The 24,069-nt window shown below is 47.8% G+C and overlaps 2 protein-coding genes across 2 annotated transcripts in view; both read right to left on the bottom strand.

Moving 5' to 3' along the window:
- ESCO2 (establishment of sister chromatid cohesion N-acetyltransferase 2) overlaps positions 1–24,069 on the bottom strand; it is a 188,122-nt gene that overhangs the window by 139,647 nt on the left and 24,406 nt on the right. The window lies entirely within an intron of this gene.
- SCARA3 (scavenger receptor class A member 3) overlaps positions 1–24,069 on the bottom strand; it is a 36,645-nt gene that overhangs the window by 10,701 nt on the left and 1,875 nt on the right. Inside the window, exons 2-5 of the mRNA XM_055577797.1 lie at positions 9,918–10,016; positions 8,286–8,405; positions 3,248–3,346; positions 1,153–2,196 (exon numbers count right to left, since the gene is read on the bottom strand). Of these exons, the coding sequence (XP_055433772.1) occupies positions 1,153–2,196; positions 3,248–3,346; positions 8,286–8,405; positions 9,918–10,016 (1,362 nt within the window). The remainder of the gene's footprint in view (positions 1–1,152; positions 2,197–3,247; positions 3,347–8,285; positions 8,406–9,917; positions 10,017–24,069) is intronic.

The following is a 24,069-nucleotide window of genomic DNA, read 5'->3' on the forward strand; positions in this document are numbered from 1 at the left end:
TGAGAAGGAAATGGCAACCCACTCCAGTATTCTTGCCTGGAGAATCCCATGGACAGAGGAGCCTGGTGGGCTACAATCCACGGGGTCACAAAGAGTCAGACATGACTTATTGACTGAACAACAACAACAAAGAAATAGGCATGGGTGCCAAGGTGATGAGGGATGCACTTGTGATAGTTCATTTTAGGTGTCAAGCTACCTGGGCCATGGGATACCCAGATATTTAGCCAAACATTATTCTGGGTGTGTGCACAGGGTGTTTGTGGACGACATTAACATTTAAATCAGTACCAAGTAAAGCGGATTGTCCTCCCCAATGTGGGTGGGCCTCACTGAATCAGTTGAAGCCTGAATAGACCCAAGGGCTGACCCTCCCCTGAGTAACAGCATTTCCTGCCCAACAAACCTTCAGTGGACACACTATCTCTCCCTGGTTCTATAGCAGCTTTCAGCCTTTGCACTTGAACTAGGGCATCAGCTGCACAGATTTTGGGTTTGCCAGTCTCCACAATCTCACGAGCCAGTTCCTTTTAATCTCTCTTTGTCTTTCATATTTCTCTGGAGAACTCTGCCTAAATGCAGGGGTGAGATGGGAAGAGCAGAGGGCATCAGAGTGGCGGGCCTCTGAGGGGCAGATGGTGGAGAGCACCAGTGAGGGGGAGGGAAGGGAAAAATCAAGAGAAGACAGAGTTTCCAAAGGATGAGCTCTGCCTATATCTCTCTGTGGACTCATACATAGATCCACATATAAAAATCCAAATTTTTATGTCAGGCAAGTGAGGAGACTTGTGTGTGTGCTCAATCGCTCAATTGTGTCTGACTCTTTGGGGCCCCACAGACTATAACCCGCCAGGCTCCTCTGTCCAAGGGATTTTCCAGGCAAGAACACTGGAGCAGCTTGCCATTTCCTTCTCCAGGGGATCTTCCCGGACCAGGGATGTAACCCACGTCTCCTGCGTTGGCAGGAGGATTCTTCATCACTGCCATACACTTTTCCAAAAGAGGTTGACAAGGATGTGAAAGCTGCCAGTCATCCCAGGCATTTGCTGCAGGGCTGTATCAGCCCACCAGGATACTGCGCCCCAAACTAGGTCCTTCTGCGTTCCCCTCTGGGAGCTCCCTGGCAGGCTCCCCCTCCCACCCGCCTCTCACCTCGTAGGATGGTGACGTTCCGGAGGATCTCCCCGTGCCGTGTGTCCACTGCCCTCATTTCCTCCACAATCATGGACAGGTTGCGGACGTTGAGGTCCAGGCGGGCGCTGAGCAGGCCGAAGCGCTCCCGGAGCAGGTCGGTGGCGGCTAGCATGAGGGAGACGGTCTTGTTCAGGTAGTAGAGCTCCTCGGCCTGGGTGTGGAAGCCCAGGGTGCAGGAGAGCCGGACGTCGTCCAGGTACTTGAGCATGCTGTACACGTGGCTGTCGGTGGCGTTGATGTTGGTGAAGATGGTGCCAATCTCTATCTCGTGGGAGGCCATGCGTCCCTCCAGCGTCTCGAACCTCTCCACCGTGCGGTTCTGGGCGTAGCGCGTGTGGTACTGCAGGTCGTGCATATTCTCCTCGTGGTCATCCAGGAAGGACGAGATGTTATCCAGCTGCAGCTGCAAGCCCATGGCCTGCAGCACCAGGTCATGCAGGCTCTCGGAATTTTGGCTGATGCGCTGGGACGAGGCCCCCAGGGTGGCCTGGAGGCTCCTCACCGCTTCTCCGGTCTTGGCCGAGGTGGTGCGCAGGCTGCCGAAGAGCCGCGTATAGTTCTGCCAGTCGCTGACCATCTTCTGGAGGGTCAGGGTCTCCTCGTCCGTCTTCCGCCGGATCCCATGGATCCACTCGGAGGTCTGCCCCACCGTGAAGTTGATCTGGTGTACTGCCGCCTTGACATCGTAGCACTCCTGGGTGAGATCCTTCAGAGACAGGTCCAGGCCAGCAGTGGTGGCCTGCCAGCCTCTCACCTGGGCCAAGAAGAGCCCCAGAGATTGGTTGATCTGGTGGACGGAGAAGGAGCAACTGCCCATTTCCTGAGAGATTTGACCGCTGGTGGTGGAGAGCAGGTCGTGGGTCTGGGAGGTCTGGTGTAGCTGGACCTCCTGAGCTAGAAGCATCTTCTGAATTCCCTCCAGCTCCGCCTGCAGTTTTCTGATCTCTTGCCCCAGCAGCCCAGCCTCGTGGCAGAAAGAGCAGTTATTCGGGGCTTTCAGATCTTCAGGAGAAAGGGGCAACATTTTGAGTTGCTGAAGGCTCACAGGGCAAAGTTGCTTCTTTCAATTTAATATTTCAGAGCATCATGAATTGGCATGTGGCTGTCCTATCCCTCTTCCTTCCCGAAGACCTGCTATGAAATCCTTTTTGGAAAAACCTCACTATCCTCTGTGCCATCTTATTTCTACCCCAAGTTTTTATTCTTGAGGGAAATGTAGGCTTTAGGACATCTCCTCACCAAAGTCTTAAGAAAATATATCTTTGTAACTTTTCCTAAGGTTGCCAAGAACCTCCCATTTTATTTTTTAAATTTCTCCCCATATTTTAATATTTGGTTTTGAAAAAAAATTTTTTTTAATAAATATTTGTTTTTATTTGAACCTCTCATAAGCTTGTGGAGAAAAGGGTGCAGGAACGTTTTTCCCCTGAGACTTCTGAGAAATGAAGCTCAGAGAAGTGACTTGCCAAATATGACTCAGCTAATTAGTGGTAGAATAAAACTTTCTCTTTTCACCTAGCAGCCTCCCTCTAAACCCTTATATTATGGCTCTTTCTGTCTCATTCTCAGAACAAGATTGTCTTGTGAAAGCAAGAGATAAAGAGATTGTAAACCATGCAAACTTTAAGGCAGTGATGAGGAAAGGGCCAATTTGTCAAGAGTGTTAGAAAAGCCTTAAAAAAAATATTGGACTGGCCAAAAAGTTCGTTCGTGTCAATGACCTTTTTGGCCAACCCAGTAACTTCAGATACATGAGAGCAAGTGGCCTGTCTTCAGCTTTCTGCTCTACCTGGAGGCTCTGGGCAGATCTGTGCCACATACAGAACTCTCAGCCCCAGTCCTGGGCATATCCCAAGGTAGCAGCCCTTGTTGGGTGGGTTCTCCATTTGGACAGGGAGGTAGGGAGCCATGACTGTCCTTCCCTTGAGCCTAGAAGCTTGGTGAAGGCTGCCCTGTTCCAGGGCACCATGGCCTGGGGAGATGCCTGGTCCCACTCCAAGTAATGCTGGCCTTCCTTCCTGGTCCTTAGCGCGCCTGAGCCCTGGACACTTACCCAGCCCTTGGAGACTTTTCTGCATAGACACGAGTTTATTGTCATACATGGCCTGGGCCAGGGAGAGGTCTTCTGAGAGAGAGTCCACTTTCCTGAAGACTTCAGGGGAAACAGGGATGAGAAAAGGGGCTTAGGTCAGAGAAACAGCAGTCATTTGTTGAGAAGGCGTTTTTATCAGCCCCTCGTTAGCCAAAACCACCCACTCTTCTTCTAAGGGGCTTCCCAATGGCTGTAAGGGAAGATGTTTCAATGGCCAGAGTCTATCACACTTCTCTCAAAAACGTATCTGTGTATCTATATATCTATATCCAGAAGTCCCCTACATGTGAACCTTCAGGTTTCAAACTGTCAAAGATGCGAACGTGCGTTTGCATGCCCAATCACGTAAGCTAGTTCACGTGTCTGGCGTACACTGTCACACACGTGCATCCTCTACAAGTGGGTGCACTTTTGTGTAGCTTACTGTAGAGCGCTGTATAGAGCACGGTAGTATAATGTCTTTATTTCAAACCCAGGATGTCTGGAAGCAAGAGGGTAGATAGAATTGAGTCCCGCAAGGAGCAAGAGAGCCTGTTCCATCAGTGTCAGGCGTGAGTGAAATCGCAGCTTGCCTTCTGCCTCCTGTTGCTAATGACCCTCCAGCTCTACCGTCTCCCACCTCCTCTCCCTCCTCCAGTCAGTAACTCTTCTTGCCTGTTCACTCCATGCCAGCCCCTGTACGCCAGCTTTTGTACTGGACTACTGTACTTTCCAAGTTACTGTAGTGTAAGGTTAAAAATGTTGTATTTATTTTTTGTGTTTGGTTGTTTTTTATGTACTATTTGTGTGAAAAGTATTATACACCTATGACAATACTATACTATATAGCCGATTGTGTTAGTTGGGTACTTAGGCCAACTTTGTTGGACTTACGAACAAACCAGATTTACGAACATGCTCTTGAAATGGAACTCATTTGTATGTAGGGGACTTAGTGTATATCTATAGGCATAGATAAGGGATTCCCTGGTGGCTCAGATAGTAAAGCGTCTGCCTGCAATGCGGGATACCCGGGTTCGATCCCCGAGTCAGGAAAATCCCCTGGAGAAGGAAATGGCAACCCACTCCAGTACTCTTGCCTAGAAAATTTCATGGATGGAGGAGCCTGGTGGGCTACAGTCCATGGGGCCGTAAAGAGTCGGACATGACTGAGTGACTTCACTCACTTCACTCACTCACTCATAGGCATAGATAATCTCTTTACATATCTCCCTTAAGTGTATATATACATATGGGGGCATATATGTATGCATTAGAATATATAATACATAAATCATGCATGAAGTGAAGTGAAGTCGCTCAGTCGTGTCCGACTCTGTGCAACCCTGTGGACTGTAGCCTACCAGGCTCCTCCCTCCATGGGATTCTCCAGGCAAGAGTACTGGAGTGCATATACATATATAATTTCCATCCACTCAGATTTTAGAACTATAACCTGACCATAGGTTAGAATAGAGACAAATCAGAAAGAAATATAAAAAGAAAATAAAAGTTATTTCTAATCCTACCACCGAGATACAGCTGCCATCAACATTTTTGTGTATCTCAAACTTTATTTATCTCAGCCATTTTATAGCTACACTGTTGTTGTTGTTTAGTTGCTAAGCTGTTTCTGACTCTTTGCGACCCCATGGACTGCAGCATGCCAGGGTCCTCTGTCCATGGGATTTACCAGGCAACAATGGGAGTGGGGTGCCGTTTCCTTCCCTAGGGAATCTTCCTGACCTAGGGATCGAGCAAGTGTCTCCTGTATGGGCAGGCTGGTCTTCTACCACTGAGCCACCAGGCAAGCCCCTATAGCTACACAGATACATGGTTTTTTTAGAAGACAACAGTACAAAATTGGGATGTTCTGCACATCTCATCTATTTTATTTTGCTTTATTGGTATCCTGTCATGGACATGTTCTTATTGAGCCTTAAGTCACTTTAAAATCATTACTTTAATGTCTGTTTCATACTCTATATAAACAGTTCAGCAATTATATAAAAATTCCCTCCTGTTGGGAACACTGCAATGGCAGAGTTTGGTTTCGACCAAGTCAATACATGGTCTGAATTTACTTCCTAGCCCTTGACAAAAAAAAAGGTTGCGAACTGGACTCTAGATTATAAACCCCATGAACAAGGCTAGCACCATCCTAAGGAGTGGGGACACCCAGGCTGGAGGTGAAAATAAAAAGGAAAATCTAAAGTTCTCCTTTGATTTCTCAGAGACACTGCTCACCCCCAGTTCTTATAATCCTCAGCCTGTTCACCCTGGATCTTGGAGGAAATCATTTCACCTCCCATGCTGCCCTCTCGTCTGTGGAGTGGAGCCGGCCTCCCGTTTCGGAGCCTTGCTCAGAGGACTCATGAGCACCATGTATGGGAGAGCGCCTGACATGCAGGGGGCATGCAGTGGGCGCTCAGTGCTGTCCATCCTTCTGAGGGGCTCTTGTGCCTGTACAGGCTCTTCTCTGTGTGCTGCTGGAGCTGTCTTAATGGTCCCGTGGGTGCTGGGAGCTGAGGCTCTCTGAGGGCCGACCAGGAACCGCTAAGGGTCCAGTGGCCAGGTTGCTGGCTCTAAATGGCAGGGCTACAGTTCTTCACCCTCCTCTGACCAGGGATTTCAGCCACTTTCTGGATGGCCAGACTCTGTGATGTGATTTAGCAGAGAGAGGGGTGGAGCTGAGTCGGGGTGAGGGGCTTGGGAAGTTCGTTTCTTTAAAAAAATTTGTATTTTTAAAATATGTATTTCTTTAGTTGGCTGTGCTGAGTCTTCGTTGCAGCATGCAAGATCTTTAGTTGTGGCTCTCTCTTAGCTGAAATGATGTGGGATCTAGTTCCCTGGCCAGGGATTGAACCCAGGCCCCCTGCATTGGGATTGCAGAGTCTTAGCCAGTGGACCACTAGGTAAATCCTGTGAACATGTTAATATGTTATTTATTATTTATCAATAACATCTTATTATACAATTGAAAAGTTAATATTAATGTTATAATTAATATAACAAGATAATAGTTAATAATAATAAACTTAATAATTATGAAGTTAATAGCTTAATTATAATTAATAAATAATAATATTATATATTAATATCTTATTGTGCAGTTATAATAATTTAATAAAAACTAACAGGGAGAGTGAACTTTTAATAAATTGTTAATAACTATTATAATTATTTTAATAACTATTATTACTATATAACTATTATAATAGTTATTATAATATTTTATGATTAATTAGTGGTTTCCCAACCTTCCCACTTCATTGGGATCGCCTGGGGGCTTTCCTCTATGATTAAAAGCCTGGGTCTTACCCAGAGACTATGATTTCATTCACGTGGCAAGAAGGGCTCCAGCACATACATTTTAAAATGCCCTCAAAAGAATTCTAACCTGCAGACAAGATTGAGAACCACTCCTTTTGAGGATGAAATACAATGGACTCATCTCAGTGTTCTCAATATGTGACACATAGGAGGTGCTGGTTTGTGCTGAATTTCATTAACACCTTCAGGATTATTGGAAGATGATTCCAACAAGGATTTGTTTGTTCAAATCATTAACATGTGGGCCTCTCGCCTTCAAGCTGGGAAAGCCACTTACTGCATATCTCTAAGAGGGGTCAGGACGAAGCACCCCATCCTAGGGGTCATACAAGTGCAGGCTCGGCACCCACAGGGACCGTCCTCCGTGTCTCCCTTGCCTCACCTGAGGCCCAGCCCAGTTGTCTCTAGTTTCTAGTCCACTATAGCAAGCAAACCTACTGGCTTGCCTTTGTACAGAAGAGTTTTAAAGAATGAAGCTAGGAATGGAATGGGATTGCAGTAAGAAGCTTTCAAATTTGTTTTTACTTTTAAACATAAATGGTTAGCATCCAGAAGGCAGTTGTTGGTGGTGGTGTTTAGCTGCTAAGTCGTGTCTGACTCTTTGCGACCTCACAGACTGCAGTCTGCCAGGCGTCTCTGTCTGTGGGATTTCCCAGGCAAGAATACTGAAGTAGGTTGCCATTTCCTCCTCCTCCAGGGGATCTTCCTGACCCAGGGATCGAGCTGTCAACTCCTGCACTGGCACGTGGGTTCTTTATCACTGAGCTACCAGGGAAGCCCACAGAAGGCAGAGGTTACTTGAATCTGGCAGGATGCAGACTGTCATAAAAACTGTTGAGTGTATGAGAACCACCAAGGTTCAGATCCCTGGGCTGCACTGGCAGGATTCTGATTTACTAGGTCTGGGTGAGACTAGGAATTTGAGTTTTAACAGATCCTGGGGGTGACCTTGATGCAGATAGGCATCCAACCTCACTTTGAGAAACATAAGGACCAAGGAAAGGGCTTAGAAGTCATCTGATCTGGTAATCTTAAGCCTGGAAGTACACCAGAATCATCTGAAGAGCTTAAATACTGAATTAATTCCATCATCCAGGGTGGGGCCCGGGCATCATATTTTTTACAGCTCCCAGACAATGCTAACATGGAGCTGAAACTGAGAACTGCGGAAACGGAGTCCTATCCTGTCCTTTGTGCGTGTGTGTGCTCAGATGCTCAGCTGTATCTGACTCTGTGACTTCGTGGACTGAAGTTCATCAGGCTCCTCTATCCCTGGGATTTAGGCAAGAACACTGGAGTGGGTTGCCATTCCCTTCTCCAGGGGATCTTCCCGACCCAGGGATGGAAACTATATCTCCTGCGTCTCCTGCATTAGCAGGAGAATGCTTCAACAAATGAGCCACTTGGGAAGCCCATCTTATCATCTACCAGTAGGAAAACAGAGGTCCTGAGAGGGACCAAGGCCACACAGCTCATTATTGACCAGAAATTAGGAGCCAGTCTTCACAGCTTGAAGCAGGCATTCAGAGCCCCTAGCCAGGAAGATGCTGTTGTGGGTCCTGAGCTGCAGAGATCTGTGCTTGTCTTTTGGGGTTCTGGTGCCCAACAGACCCCTGATGAGAAATTCCCCCACAGCCCGGGGTAGAGAGCCCTGGACTAGCCAATGCTGCTGGCAGCCTGCACTCACCCAGAGAGGCCAGCACGGCCACGGCCACCAGGAGCAGGGCCAGGAAGAGGTAAAGAATCCTCACGGAAGTGTGCAAAGACAGGTTCTTCTGGCAGCGGCTGCAGCGGGGTCCCGGCTGGCCTGTGGCGGGTGGGGAGGGGTGGGGACAAAAACAGCCCAGTGGTGGAGGCTGCCACTAAAAGGGTCAGTTCCCCTGTTCTGGCCTGTCTCGGCACATTTGGAACCATCCTCGGAAAGGGGGCTGTCGCTGGTCTCCATCTCCACCCACTTCACTGCCTTTTCTCGAGGTCCTGGAGCTTTTAGGAATGGGCATGTGTGCTAAGTCGCTTCAGTCGGGTCTGACTCTGAGCGACCCCATGGACTGTAGCCCACCAGGCTCCTCTGTCCATCAGATTCTCCAGGCAAGATTACTAGAGAGGGTTGTTGTGCCCTCCCACGGGATCTTCCCCACCCAGGGATTAAACCTGCGTTTCTTATGTCTCCTGCATTGGTAGGTGGGTTCTTTACCACTAGCACCATCTGGGAAGCCCACAGCTTTTAGGAATAGGTGAGACCATAGTCAGGGCCTTGGAAAAACACTGGCATCACGTTATCATTTGTCTCCATGGCATTGTCATTCAGCCCACATGGTAGGGAATCACCCCTGCCCCAAACATCAGCCTTAGTCGTGATCCGTACTACAGGGCAGCCAGCCTTGTCTCACCAGTGGGTGACCAACTCCTCCCAGTTTGCCTAGGATGTTCCCGGATTTTAGCACTGAAAGTCTCTTGTTAAGGGAACTCCTCAGAATTGGGCAAACCAGGATGGCTCGCCAAGACTGTCTCAGTTTTAAAAATTCTAAGTCACACCTCCTGGGAAACCCCTCAGTCCCAGGCCAACCAGAAGGTCGGTCACTAGTCCCCAGACTTTGGGGGTCACTTGAAGTTCTCCTGGAATCCAAACGGATGGTTCCAGTGTGTCTGTCGGTCCCTCGTACAGAAGCGGGAGGGAAGCCAGTGTTCCTGGAGACCCTGGGAGGTGGTCACTGCCCAGCGAGAAAGCTGTGATGTTCCCGGTCGTGCAGTTTCTAAGATGGATCCAACTTCAGCTGCGCATTTTGAGTAACAAGAATTTTTAAAAACCCTGATGCCCATCCATGCCCCAGACTAAGAGATCAGAATTTCTGAGGGTTGGTGTCAGACATCCCCGGGTGATGACAATGGACAGCCAAGGCTGAGAATCCAGACTGAAACCTGCCAAGAATCCCTATGCCAAGTAACAGTTCACGGGGCATTAGTTTCTCATGCCAAGCTGGGTCCCGTGAGCTTGAGAAGGACAGACCACTTGAGCGGCATGATGAAGGGGACACTTCTGGAAGGTGGGCCTGGGAGACATGGCAGAGGTCCCCGGTAGGTCTCAGGAGTAGCCCTGGAGACAGATGTCACGTGTGACAAACTTTGACTTCATCTGTACTGCATAACCCAGGCCTGTGCAACTCCACCCTTTAAGCCTCCAGGCAGCAGTGGGGAAGGAACAGCCAGGACGGTGAAGCCATGCGGATAGGCAAGTCTCTCCCCAGCCTGGGGCTGAGGGCAGGGGCGGGGTGGTTCTTAGCCCAGAGAGGGGATCAGAGGGGCGCTCTGGAGCCCTTACCCTCCTGTGTACACGGGAAGGACGGCATGTCCTCGTCGTCAGCAGCCAGCTCCTCTTCTGTGACACACAGCGCATCTCCGTCACCAGCGGCTGACCTCACTGAGACGAAGCCAGCACCATCAGACCCCAGGCTGGGGCCCTGCCACACCCACCCCTCTCCAGATGCCCCGTTCATTTATAGTCCCGAGCCCCTGTGCTCACCCTCACCTCTGGGTCCAAGTCAGCCCACCTGAGCTCCAGGTGACCTGATGGTAATCAGAGCAAAGGGGGATGAAGGGCAGGATCGAATGGCTAAGGGACCAGGACATCCCAACATCCAGAAAAGGAGAGTTCATGATCTCTGGCAAACTTGTAAAAATACACAGGCCAGCCCAGCTGCCCACTCTATCTACACCTTGCTCAGATACCTGGCATGAAATAAGAAGAAATGTTGGTGTTTAGTTGCTAAGTTGTGTCTGATTCTTTGCGACCCCGTGGACTGCAGCCCCCCAGGTTCTTCTGTCCATGGGATTTCCCAGGCAAGAATACTGGAGTGGTTTGCCATTTCCGTCTCCAGGGGATTTTCCCAACGCAGGGATCGAACCCACGTCTCCTGCATTGGCAGGCGGATTCTTTACCACTGAGCTACCAGGGAAGCCCAAGAAGAAATATAGCTTGCGTGGTGTGACTCAGCACACTTTCATCCCTGGCATGTGGTACTCAAAGCAGGATTCTGCTTCTGCAGGGACAAGGATGAATCTGGCTCCAGTACAGTCCCCATCAAGACTCTGCGTCCAGCCTAGCTGAGGGGTGGGAGGCACTGCGGAGAGGAGGAGGGGATGGTGTGAGGATACAGGATGGGCATGGCCTCTGCCTCACACGCTGCCTCATGCAGGACCTGCCGAGGGCGGACGGGACTGGGGCAGGAACAGGTCTCATGTCGGAAGGCTGATCTAGTGCTTGTTCCCTGGGAACTTGTGCTCCCTAAATAAGACCCAAGTGATGCATTCCTTCATTCAGAAGATTATTCCCCTTCCCCTAGACACAGCATACCCCTTCCTCCTTACCAGATCTGGTCTTTTTATGAATGACCAGAAGACAGATGCCCAAAATAGGCAGCATGAACACAAACATCCCAGTGAATGTTTGAGAAATGAGGTGGTCTGCACTGAGCTGACCAGGGCTTTTGTGATGGGACGTGGGGGTGCAAGCTGATGATGACAACCAAACTGCTTGGGAGATATCTGCTGGGGGATTTTATAAACCATGCCTGAACATCCAGAGGCAACAGAAGAAAAGATGAATACTTGTGACTACATTAAAGTAAAACAGTAAAATAACACTTCTGCATGGCCAAAAAAAGCAAATGACAAGGAGAAAATATTTGCAACATACATCACCGATGAAGAATTAATATACCAAATTTATAATGAGCTTTTAAAAATAGAGGAAATAAAGGAGACACAAGCCTATAGAAAAATGAACAAAAGACCAGAACAATTATGAAAAGAGATATAAACTGGTACCCAAATAAATAAAAAGATGTTTAACTTTACTTATAAGATAAAAGTAGTTTAAAACTACACTGTGATAACATTTCTCACCCATCAGATTGACAAAAAAGCAGAGGCTTGACAATACACTCTATTGGCCTAGGTGGTGGAGAGTTGGGGTCTGAAAGCAAAAATGGCCCAAGGCTTGTAGAGGGGGTTTAATATATGCATTTACCCTTTGACCCAGCAATCACACTTTTATGAATTTGTCTAGGATAAATACCTCCGACAATCTGAAAATATATGTGGCAAGGTTATTCATTACAGGATTATTTGTAATGTCAAAAACTGGGAACTATCTAAGCATGCAAGCACAGGAGACTGACTAACATCCAGTGGCATCCATACACACAGCAGGGCTCAGCACAGCAATGCAGTGAATAGGGAATCTCTATTAACTGACGTGGAGTCACTTCCGGGAGGTGTTACAAGAAAACAACCAAGTGCAGAGGAGCCCTATGATGTGCCACCCTTTTTTATAAGAAAGAAGGGAAAATAAGAAGGCATCCATATATATGCTTATCACTAAAAGAAGAAACGCAGGAACAGTCCCAATGAAAAAACAACAACACTGTTTTCTACAAGGGATGGACTGGGGGAAAAGACTACAGAAAAGTCACCATCCTCTCAGTCTAATTTTGTGTATAGTTTGGATTTCTAAAATTATGCTGTTTTTACATATTGAAAAATTAAATTTTATTAATAAAAATACTTGGAACCCGATAAGCCTTGCTTGCTGGAATGAATACAATAAATATACTAAGTGGAGAAACAAGGAAAAAACTAACCTATTATGACATACTTTGGACTGTGTAACCTCAGTCTAGGATGTGATAGGGTAGGATTGGGGAAGAAGAGCAAACAAACTTGAACCTTCAAAGAAACTTATTCTGTTGTTGTAGCATGGGTAAAGCAATTTGGAAGTCATTTTAGATTAATTCAAGACTGAGCAAATAGAGTAAATGCATTGATTGGTTTGGACCCAGGGATCTCACTATGGAAAAGGGGATCAGAAGTATATAATGGAAGAGACAAGAAAGAACCCTCTGGGGATGGACTGAAGTTGAAGGTATCAGTGGGAATTCATAATTTCTAAAATGTGTTTATGTATGAATATATTTGTTTACATCCACATATACGTATAGAGGTATCTATATTTGTAGCTATGTGTAGACACATAACTTTGTTGAAATTTCCAGGAAGCAAAGATATCAAAATAGCATTGAGCATGCCTAGCAATCCAGATCTTGGTCTCTCATACCATTTCCCACTAAAAAGAACCAGGGTACCTTGAAGAAATGATTAATTCTACGGTGGGGCAGAAGGTAGACAGAAGATAAATCTGGAACATCTTGCTATTTCAGAAATTAAGGGACTGCTCAAAAAAAAAAAATGATAGGGGCATGTCACAAGTATATAGAAACCAGCCTGAACAACTTGAGCACTGAAATATTTAAGTATAATTATACAATTATGAGTTCATTGAAAAAAAATAGGAATCCATACCACAGACAAACTGACAGGGAGAAGGGAGGGCTCTTATTACTTCTGGAGCTGGGGGATCAGCAGTTATCATGGTCAAGACCAGATCAGGCAAGAACCATCAATGGGTGCCACCTCTTGGGAAAATTTTGATGAAGAACAGCATGTATGTCTGTTTATGTATAAGCCTTTACACACCACCTTAAAGTGTCTCCTTCCAGACTAGACTACTTATTATTGCAGAGGAGGAAAAAAGCCTCAGTAATTATACATTGAGGAAACCAGGCAACACTGACCAGGAGAGGGACAGATGGACAGGGTATACCTTTAGATGTGACAGCTGAGCAGGACACACCAGCGTCTACAAAATTTATTGGCCAAGGATGCAGAACCCCAATTGAATCATGAGGTAATATGAGAAAAACACAGCATGAAAATTGTATTTAACAAGTTGGTGGGGGACTGTATTTTCAAAAATTTTAGAGTCTAAAAAGAGAACACAAGGTGAAAGAGACATGACAGCCAAATACAGTCCTTAATGTCAGAATGGATCCTGTGCTGGAGGGAAAAGGAAATCTATTGAGGGGATTATTTGATCAATGAACATCAGAATATCTATGGTAAATTAGATACAGAATTGAAGCAAATTCAGGAGTTTATGACTATACCCTGATCATCTTCCTGTTCCTAGGAAATCCACGCTGAAGTGTTCAGAAGTAAAGAACCATGATGTATGTAAATTACCCTCAAGAGCTTCAGAAAAAGTAAACAGGAAGGAAATCCAAAAAAGAGGAGATACATCTGTACTTATAGCTGATTCACTTTGCTGTACAACAGAATGTAAAACAACATTGTAAAAGCAACTACACTCTAATACAAGGACCCTGATCAGTAACAGTATCAAAACCTCCTGAATTTCCTGCTTGAGTTTCCTCTCCATAGTAACAGACTCCAGGTACCCTCTATGTGATGGAGTTAGTGTGTTTTCAGCTGTGTGCATGAATGTGTGTGTGTTTGTGTATGTGTGCATGATTTGACGGAGAGTGGGCACAGCAGCGGAAGGAAGGCTGACAAGGATGGGAACCCTTTCTACGTATCCTAAGAAATCAACCTCTTCAGCCCTGCTTTGTGTCTTGGGCTGCTATCCCATCATCAATGTGCCAAGAGTTTAAGAGGATAACTCTACCTGGGAGGTTACCAGCGCTGCCATCAGTTTTCCATAAAGCAGCGCCCCAGGCGAGGCGGTGCCTTCTGTGCTGTGACCACCAAAACCTCACCCTAACTAGTGGGGCCCTCTCACCCCCAACATCTCAGCCAGAATGACGCTGTTGGATATACCGCAGCCTTTGGGGTCCCTTGGGGAGGTATTCCAGAATGACGCTGTTGGATATACCGCAGCCTTTGGGGTCCCTTGGGGAGGTATTCCTTCCATTCTTAGAGCGGAGACGCCTTCCAGGCCTTCCTGCCCGTTTCTCATTTCTCTCCTCCCCTGGTGGGGCTTCTCTGCCCACCCCCGTGATGAGGTCTCCTCCCTGTTCTGTTTCCAGGGTCAATTTCATCACTTTGCTGTTTATAGCCTTTGCAGGGAATCTGGGAAGGCTTAAATCAGGCAAGATTAGCACTAACCTTCAGTGAACACTCCCTCGGAAAGCACACAGCTCTGTCATAATTCTGCTCTCCTGTCGAGAGCTCCAAGATGGGCAGTTGTGAGCAAGTGGGAATTCACAGAGACTCATCTGATGCCTCGCGGGGTAGCCCACGTGAAGGGAACCACTGGTGGGCATGATCTCAGCTCTCTTTAGACGAGAGACTTCACAAGTGTTTGGCCCCATTCCCTTTGCTGACATCTCAGCTCCATAACTCACAGCACTGTTCCCCAGCGTCCCCAAAGAGATCTTCTCTTTCTAATCCTTCAAACTTCCTGTTAACTAGCGCTGAACCATGGACCCTGGGGACCCCTCATTTACCTACGTCTGGAAGGCTGTAGCAACTGTCCCAGCCCTGTTCCTCTGAATAAGAACATAATCCAAAGCATTTGTGAGGGTTTTAGAAGCCAAACTGTTCTCAAGCATGGACTCATTATACTCACATTACACCACGACTGAGCCAGTGAGAGGATGGGAGAGGAGACAGACCTAAAGAATGGAGCAGAGCTTGGCTGGAGGACACAAAGGCAATGACGGGCAAGATGATGGTGGATGAGGCAGGATCTGTACTCTCCCCTTGCACACTGGACCAAGTAGAGTCTGCGGAGGTAGGAAAAGAATCTCCTCCCCAGTCCATCTTCTGCACTGCCTGTTCCCACGCCTTCTGGGGCATGTCATTTAGTGTAGGGTGCCCTGGCTTTTCAGAGTTTTCAGAGAGAGGGGGAGTGGGAAGGGAACTTGTTAAGTCACAGAGCCCACTTACCATGTTACAAAGGCTCAGAGAGGTTAAGTGATCTGTTAGCTAGTCATTGGTTCCTAAATGCCCCAAAATCTGAAAAGTCAAAGTGTTAGTTGCTCAGTTGTGTCCAATTCTTCATGACCCCATGAACTGTAGCCTTCCAGCCTTCTCTGTCTATGGGATTCTCCAGGCAAGAATACTGGAGTGGGTTGCCGTTCCCTTCTCCAAGGGATCTTCCCAATCCAGGGATTGAACCCGGGATTCCTATTTTGCAGGGAGACTCTTTACCATCTAAACCACCAGGGAAGTGATTTGAAGCAAGATGCAAATACACTTATGGAGTTCTTGCACAGCTACACACACGCACACACACACACATACACAAGCCGCAGAGCTCAGAAAAGCCTTATCCATCGGGGCCCGGCATCTGTTTGCACGTCTGGCCTGCCAGCAGTTTCTCACCTCCTTGAGGTCAGGAAGTCTTTCCTGGGCCTCTTTCAACACAGGGCTGACCTCAAGCGGATATTCAAAAAAGATGGGTTTTCTGACCCTTTACGAAGGCCTGCATCCTTAGAGTATTGCTAACTTCTGCCCTTTTTGATTAAGAGCTCAGTTTTACAAAAAAAAAAAATAAAAGTTTAATGACTTAAAATATGGTTTAAACATGATCTATTTTTAGAGTTCTGCATGGCGAGGGAGTGCTGGGGAGTTCTGATGAATTCAGGATGCAAAGGCTTAAAGGAGCAGAAAGAATATACAGGGAGGGGCCTAATGTTTGGATTGAAAAGGAATGAAAGAGGGATTTGGAGGTGGTACAGCAAAATTTGGGATCTGCTTCCCGTCTCTTTCCCCAGAGCTGCGGCAAGGGTTATGATCTTTCACTCCTAAAGGCTAAAAAGACTCACTTTTTGTGGGAGAGGGGTTTAATTTTCTCCATCTGTGTCCAGTTGATCACTTTAGAATCCCACCAGCGTTTTTACGGCCCTCTCAACTCAGGCTGCAGTTCTCTCCTGCATCAAATGTAAACCATCCATGAAATCGAGGGCTTCTTGACATGCTGAAAACGAAGGAGCCCCATCGTGTCAAATATTATGGGCTGCCGGGTCCTGGGATGCTTGGAGAGGTAGCCACAGGTGTCTGAAATGAGGTCACCTTCCCAGGAAGGCAGACACAGGCTCTAGTTGTATTTTGTCTCTTTTTCATCCTTCTTTCATTTTGCTGACTCCAGGATAGAGGCTACTGGGACGGCAGCGAGTGGGGCTTGGGAAAGGAGTATACCCTTGGGATAGGGTAATGCCTGAACCCACGAGTATCTGGGAAAACCTCTCTTTTGGGCCAAACTGGGGACAGCCTGCTGTTCTGGGTACCAAACTTCAAAGACTTTGTATGTCCGTTTCAGCCTCCCCTGTTCTAGAGGGTGCTGTCATGAGGGAGCATCCCGCATGACCTACCCAAGGCATAACCGGCTCCACACTTCACCTAGAGATCTCTACCCAAATTCCAAGCAATGAACTTTACAAACAAATTAGCCTTCGAAGACAGCGCTGCAAGCTCAGTCTCATGAAGCAGTGGCAACCACTGGAGATTTGAAAGAGCCTCTGTTTCGTCCGTACCTACGGTCGTGTCATCCAACTCAAATATCAGAGGGACAGCCACAAGGGAACGCCCTTGTTTTTTCAAGCCTCGGCTCCCACAGGGCCACGTCTAGAGAGTTCGATTTGAAGGTTCCCGACTGGGCACGTGGCTGGGTGTGCCTCCTGGCTCCGCTGAGGTTAGACCAGGTTCACCTCACCCTGTGGAGGCGGAAAATAGCCCCAACCTGCTAACACAACCATGGCTGTCGACTCAGGCTCGCTTTTGGTTGACCGAAAATGTGGAGTTAATTCACTCTTTGGCCTTTCTGGGACTGCAATCTCCCATCAGAGTCAGTGAGGGGGAGAGATTCGAGGAACTGAATAAAAGGGCTTTCTTCAGGAACTTCAAGGAACATATTTTGATGATTATCTTCTATGGAGTTCACAGAGTGGGTTTTCAAAACAGCCAATTGGGTTAGTAAAAATAAAGACTTCGGACTCTTCTCAGGAACCAAGGCTATATTTAAAGTCGCAGAGAAATTGTAGTTTATGGTGGGAGAATGCTGTAATTAAGGTTGAAAAACTGTTTTCCTTGGAAGCCTTCTGCCATGACCCCCTCGCCACAGTCTTCCGCTGCAGATGCGTCTATATTTGGGTGGGAATCCATCTGTCCCTCTCTGCTCTGATGAACTGGTCCTTCCCTTTCAGATTCTCCTGCTCAGGAGGTATCATGCTCTGTTTCCCTGTGATAGTTGCCGCCTCTCTGCATCTTCATTCCTAAAATCCACATTTGATGCTCTGGGACAGGCATTGTCTCTCTCCCTCTCCCCTCCCCACCACTTCTGCCTGAATCCTCAGAGCCAGCCCATGGCTCCCAGCATCAGCTGCCTTTTACAGTTCCCATAACCACAGAGGTTGTGGGAAGATTCCCTCTCTATCCTAAATTACCTCCCCTTTCTTGCCCTCAGTGTTCTCACTGGGGCACTCTTGGCATTTGGGTGGCATAAATTTCTACTACACAAGGTTCACCCACACTGTGCAGACATCTGGCGTGGCAACCCACGGAGTGCCAGAAGCAATCCCTGGTTATTTGTGATAAACTCAAAATGCCAACTGGGGGACTTCCCTAAGTGATCCAGTGGCTAAGACTCTGCACTCACAATGACACAGAGGGCCTGGGTTCCATCCCTGGTCTGGGAACTAGATCTCACATGCCACAACTAAGAATTCACACACCACAGCTAAAGACCAGATGTGCTGCAATTAAGAGTTCACAGCCACGATGAACAACGATCAAAGATTCTAAGTGCCACAACTAAGATCCAGCACAGCCAAATAAATACAATTATTATACATACATATAGGGCTTCCCTTGTAGCTCAGTCGGTAAAGAATCTGCCTGCAGTGCAGGAGACCTGGGTTGGATCCCTGGATCAGGAAGATCCCCTGGAGAAGGAAATGGCAACCCACTCCAGTATTCTTGCCTGGGAAATCCCATGGACAAAGGAGCCTGGCAGGCTGCAGTCTACAGAGTCCCAAAGAGTCGGGCACGACTGAGTGACTAACACTGTCACTCTCATACATATATGTGTGTGTGTTTATAAAACAAACGCCGGTCCATATTCATGAGTTCCACATCCACAGATTCAACCAACCTCAGTAAGAAAATATGTATATATAAAAAAAAAAACTTTCCAGGAAGTTTCAAAAAAGCACAACTTGAACTTGCTGAGTGACCAGTGACTACTTACATAGCATTTACACTCTATTTACAACTATTTACATTTAAACTGCAATGGCACCCACTCCAGTACTCTTGCCTGGAAAATCCCATGGACGGAGGAGCCTGGTGGGCTGCAGTCCATGGGGTCACTAAGAGTTGGACACGACTGAAGCGACTTAGCAGCAGCAGCAGATATCATAAGTAATCTAGAGATAATTTAAAGTATATGGGAAGGGATATCCAAAACAGGGGGAATATATGCACCTGTGTGGCTGCTTCACTGCTGTGCCACAGAAACTAATATAGCATTGTAAAGCAACCAAATGTGATTAGTCGCTCAGTTGTGTCCGACTCTTTGAGACCCCGTGGATTAGAGCCAGGCTCCTCTGTTCATGGTATTCTCCATGAAGGAATATTGGAGTGGGCTGCCATGCTCTCCTCCAGGGGAATCTTCCCAATCCAGAGATAGAACCCAGGTCTTCTGCATTGCAGGTGTATTCTTTAACCGTCTGAGCCACCAGGGAAGCCCAAGAAAGTAACTATACTCCAATAAAAATTAATAAAAAACAAAACTGGAAGCTGTGGGTAGGTTAAAGGCTAATACTATGACATGTTATATACAGGATTTGAGCATCCTTGGATTTTGGTATATCTGGGGGGGTTTGGAATAAAACCCCACGGATATGGGGGGCGGTGTTTGAGAAGAGCATCTTGACTATTCACTCAGTACAGCAGAGCTCAACCCTCTCCCATCACATACACACTGGTCTCCTCTGTGGACATAGCACCTCCTCCACTGCCCTTGAACTCCACAAGTCCAGTGGATGGGAGGGGTGGGAATCATTAGTTTCTTGATCTTGACCATCATGTCTGGGCCTTCAAACCCCTCACTCTCTCTGCTTGTCACCACTTCCGGTCATGCTTTCTCTCACATGGGGATTCCCCTTCTGCCTCTGGGCTCTGTGTACAAAATAGTGAGAAAACCATCAACTTCCTGAGCTGCTATAAAAATGAGACAACATGTGAAAAGTACCAGATACTTGATAAACGGGAGTATCAGCCATTTTTATTAGAATTATTTTTCTATCCTGCTTGAACTCTGCTGTCATTTATTTCCCTTCCCTAAGGTCCGTCACACTCAGGACTGGCTTTCAACTTTCAAAAACTCCAATTTTTCCTTTTCACTCAGCAATCCCCTTTCTAGGAATTACTTTTTAAAGGGATAAATATACCACTAGGCAAAGATGGACATGTAAAGATGATCACTGCATGCTGTGATAAATGCAAGGGAAAATGTATATACCTTAAGTGTCCATTGATAAAGGACTGGGCTTCCCTGATGGCTCAGACAGTAAAGAATCCGTCTGCAACGTGGGAGACCTGGGTTCAATCCCTGGGTTGGAAGATCCCCTGGAGGAGGGCATGGCAACCCACTTCAGTAATCTTGCCTGGAGAATCCCCATGGACAGGCAACAGTCCACAGGGTTGCAAAGAGTCAGACATGACTGAGCAACTAAGCACAGCACAAAGGATTGATTAAATAAATTCTTATAAAGCCATACTATGGAATATCATGCAGCTGTTAAAAAAGAATGCCATACTATGGAATATCATGCAGCTGTTAAAAAAGAAAGCCATACTATGGAATATTATGCAGCTGTTAAAAAAGAAAGCAGATCTATACTTATTGCCCAAGGAATATGTCTAGGTTCTATTGTTGGAATTTAAAAATACATATAAAAATACATATATAGTATAATCTTACCTATGTGGAAAAAAAATCTGTGTGCAAATAAACACAGAAGAATTTCTGGAAGAATTCTCATCCAAATCTTATCAATTTTCTCTGAGGGGTAGGAGTTCATGTGAGGACCATTTTTTTTTCTCCTTTTTTTGTATTTTTCAAAATGTTTATACTGGGGATGGATGGTAAAAAGATTCAGTGCAACTCGTGATGCAAAAAACCTATGTCTACATCCTGGGGTACCATGAAGGCAGCCTTTCTTCTTTCTACAGGCAAAGCTCAGCCACTCATGTCTCCATCATCTCCAGGCCCCCCTCTCCCCTTTTCTTCTCTCCCCTGACCTTCCAATGAGCCGGCCAATCCCATCTTGAAAATCTCTTCACGCCTGGCCTGCTTCTTGCTTTAACTTCTTGGCTCTCTTTTTCTCAAACTTCTCTAACACAAGGCCTCCCTGGGTTTTTGTTTCAAATCTACCCACTCTTCTCTCGGTCTATGCCACCTGTTTTTTTCAGGATCGAATAACCCTGAGCAAAGCCTGTCCATCAACAGTCAATGCTGTTGACCATTTCCTCCTTCTTGGAACTTTCTCCTCTCAGTTTCCATGATATTACATCCTCCTTTGTCCCCTGTGTCCCTGACCGCTCCTCTTGGCTCCCTCACAGGCTCATTTTCTTCTTCCTTCATGGCTTTCTCTAAAAGTAGAGATTTCCCAACGTGGGTGAATGTCATTAGAGAACTAGCAAGCAGGCCATCTTCTGACAAACCTGTTCAGGGCCTCTCCAAAGTCAACAGGACACAGTTGGAGTCCTTGGCGTGGTGCTCAAGGCCTCCTGGTTCTGTGGCTCCCTGCGTTTCTCTGCCAAACCCTCAACCTCCAAGCCAACCTCTCTGCCCATCACCCTTAAATACACTTGCCCAATGACAGCGCCTGCCCCTCCTGCCTGTCTCCTGCATGACCCCATCCAGACCTTGCTCACCTTCTACTACATCCTAAAGCCTTCCCCACCTGCCCCAATGTGAAAGGTTCTTTCTCTCCTCGGATTTCTATGGAATCTACTGTCTGTACCATTCACTGGTGCCTTCATGTCATCCCCCTTGATTACTTGGTTCTCTTCTGTTTTTTCTAACTTTTATTGGAGTATAGTTGCTTTACTATATTGCTTTAGTGTTTACTGTAAAACAATGTGAATCAGCTAAACGTATATATATCCCCTCCATTTTTGGATTTCTTTCCCATTTAGGTCACCATTGAGTAGAATTCCCTGTGCTACAAAGGAGGTTTTCATTAGTTATCTATTTTACACATAGTAGTGTATTTCTGTTATGCGGCTGGGGCCCTGGGATGTCAAGGGAGATTGTGGAAGGTTTCCCTAAACTGGGGGAAAGATATACAAGAACTGCCCCCAAAGGCCTTCACAAAACCTGCCAAAACGTTCACCAACATCCACTGAGAGGCAGAATTCTTTATCTCCTCTTCCAAATAAGCTTGAGAGGGGAGACTTCAGTTTTTAAAATCACCCCAGCTGGAAGGCAAGGTGGCCAGCATGCACCCCCCATCCCCCCACCCTCCCACCCCCGCATCAGGCCATTTTATTGACTCTGTGCACCTTTGCCATGTCAGACCCCCCTCCAGTGCCCTGCGGTCTGGGGATGAAGGTTGGGCTTCCAAAAGGGACCCAGTCTGCACGTCGATGAGTGGATACATCCCCCCTGCCAAGCAGCGGGAGGTAGATTTTCCAGGATCTCACTATTGTTTTCTGAGTCCCCCTGCCCTCCCGCCTGCCCTTTGCCTTCAGGGTGTGGGCACTGCTCCCCGATTCCATGCAGAAGGGCTTTTCCCCCAGGCTTGGGGGACAGCAGGATGTGGGTCTGCCCATCTATGGAAGCTGAGGCCAAGTCTCCCTGGGCACAGTGACCCATGCGGCAGGCCTGCCTCCAACCATCTCTCTACCAAGTCACTTCCGCTTGGCCCTCGGCCCAAAGCTCCTGGGCTGAGTCCCAGAGCATCAGGGCAAGATGGGCCTCGGGACCACCAGGAGGAGGAAGGTGGGCTGGAGAAGGGAACACTGACCAGAGCCTCACATGTGGCCAGGATCAGAGCCTGTGTCCTTGACTCTCAAATCAGTCATCTCTGCAGTGAATCGAACTACTCTGTGGGGACCTCATGTGGCTGGAAGGGGCTCTTGCCACTGGACCCTCTCACTGGAGATGTGGGAACAATTCCACGGGTGGCTGTTAAAGGCTCAGACAAGCCAGTGGGCAGCTCCAAGGTGGGCCCATCGCCAGGGGTGGTGGCAGCTGTGTGCCCTCAGGTGTGAGAGGGGCTGGACTGGGGGCCTGGGGCTGGCTCGCACCAAAAGATGCGGCTGCCTGGGAGGCCCGGCTGCCAGCCAGTGGGCAGGCGGGTGGGAGGCGCCTCAGGGTGGAAACAGTTTGGCTGGCAGAGCGGGCCTGGCGCCTGGCCACTGGTGGCACTCCTTAGCAGACCTGTTTTCTTGTCTAAGTACCGTCCCCACCAACCCCCACAAAGCATAACATCACCTTGTTTAGCTTTGAGTGGGGCTGGTGAGCCTTTGCCAGCCCATGTAATCCTCAGATCCATGGCAGATTGGTGGGAGAGTTCGAAGCTAGCTTCCCCTGGGGAAGGGCTGTCCTGGAAGGGGCCGGGCCCGTTTTTCTGGCACTTTCTTTTTTCCATGTGGGAAAAAAAAAAAAATCTGATTCTTCACAGTCCACAGATTCCCCAAGGCCAAATATTGACAGCCTGGCCTGGCTTTTCCCTCTCAGGTAGAGGTGGTAGCTCTTCCTGGCTCCCAGGGAGGATGAGGGAGATAAAGAGGGAGACCCTGCAGGGAGGCGTGATGGGAACACACCCGGCCTTCTCCGCAGCTCTGGGGCCCAGGCCCTGGGATGTCATGGGAGATCGTGGAAGGTTTCCCAAAACTGGGGGAAAAATATACAAGAGCTGCCCTGAAGGCCTCAGCAAACAGGAATGCAGCCCCCCATGGTGGTGAGACTGCTCCTTGAGAGAAAAGGGCAGGCCTTGGGCTCTTTACTTGGAGCCCACAGCCTCCCAGCCAACAAGCTGGTCCTCCTCAGAGACCTCCTCTAAACACCCATTCATACCAGCTCTTTCCTTTTCCTCCTCCACTCAGAGGAATGTTGTTGCCTCACTGACTTTCAGAAAGGCAGGTCGTGTGTTCCCAACTTCCTCCCCAGGAGTTGGGTGTGTGTGTTAGTCTTTCAGTCTGACTTTTTGTGACCCCATGGACTGTAGCCCACCAGGCTTCTCTGTCCAGGGGATTCTCCTGGAAAATACTGGAGTGGGTTGCCATGCCCTCTTCCAGGGGATCTTCCTGACCCAGGGATCAATCCTGGCTCTCCCAACATTTCAGGTGGATTCTTTACCATTTGAGCCACCAGGGAAGCCTCCCACCCCTACAAGAACTGGGTGTCTCCTCTATGTCAGAGGCGTTCAGCCCTGCCTGTCTTTCCCTCACCATCTTTTCTCTCCAAGTGTTCTTCTGGAATGTTGGTGGAGCCAAACCTCTTTGAGAACATGCGGCATCTCACCACCATCATCCACATCCATAGCAGCGTGGGCCCCGAGCCTGTGGTGAGAGGTGGTCTCAGATCTTTCTGGAAGCTTCTGGTAATGACCTCCCCGGGGTCGCTGACCAGGCACAGGACTGCACCACAGATGTGGGAGCCG

Source organism: Bubalus kerabau, chromosome 4, assembly GCF_029407905.1.
Source record: "Bubalus kerabau isolate K-KA32 ecotype Philippines breed swamp buffalo chromosome 4, PCC_UOA_SB_1v2, whole genome shotgun sequence".
Classification (NCBI taxonomy): domain Eukaryota; kingdom Metazoa; phylum Chordata; class Mammalia; order Artiodactyla; family Bovidae; genus Bubalus; species Bubalus kerabau.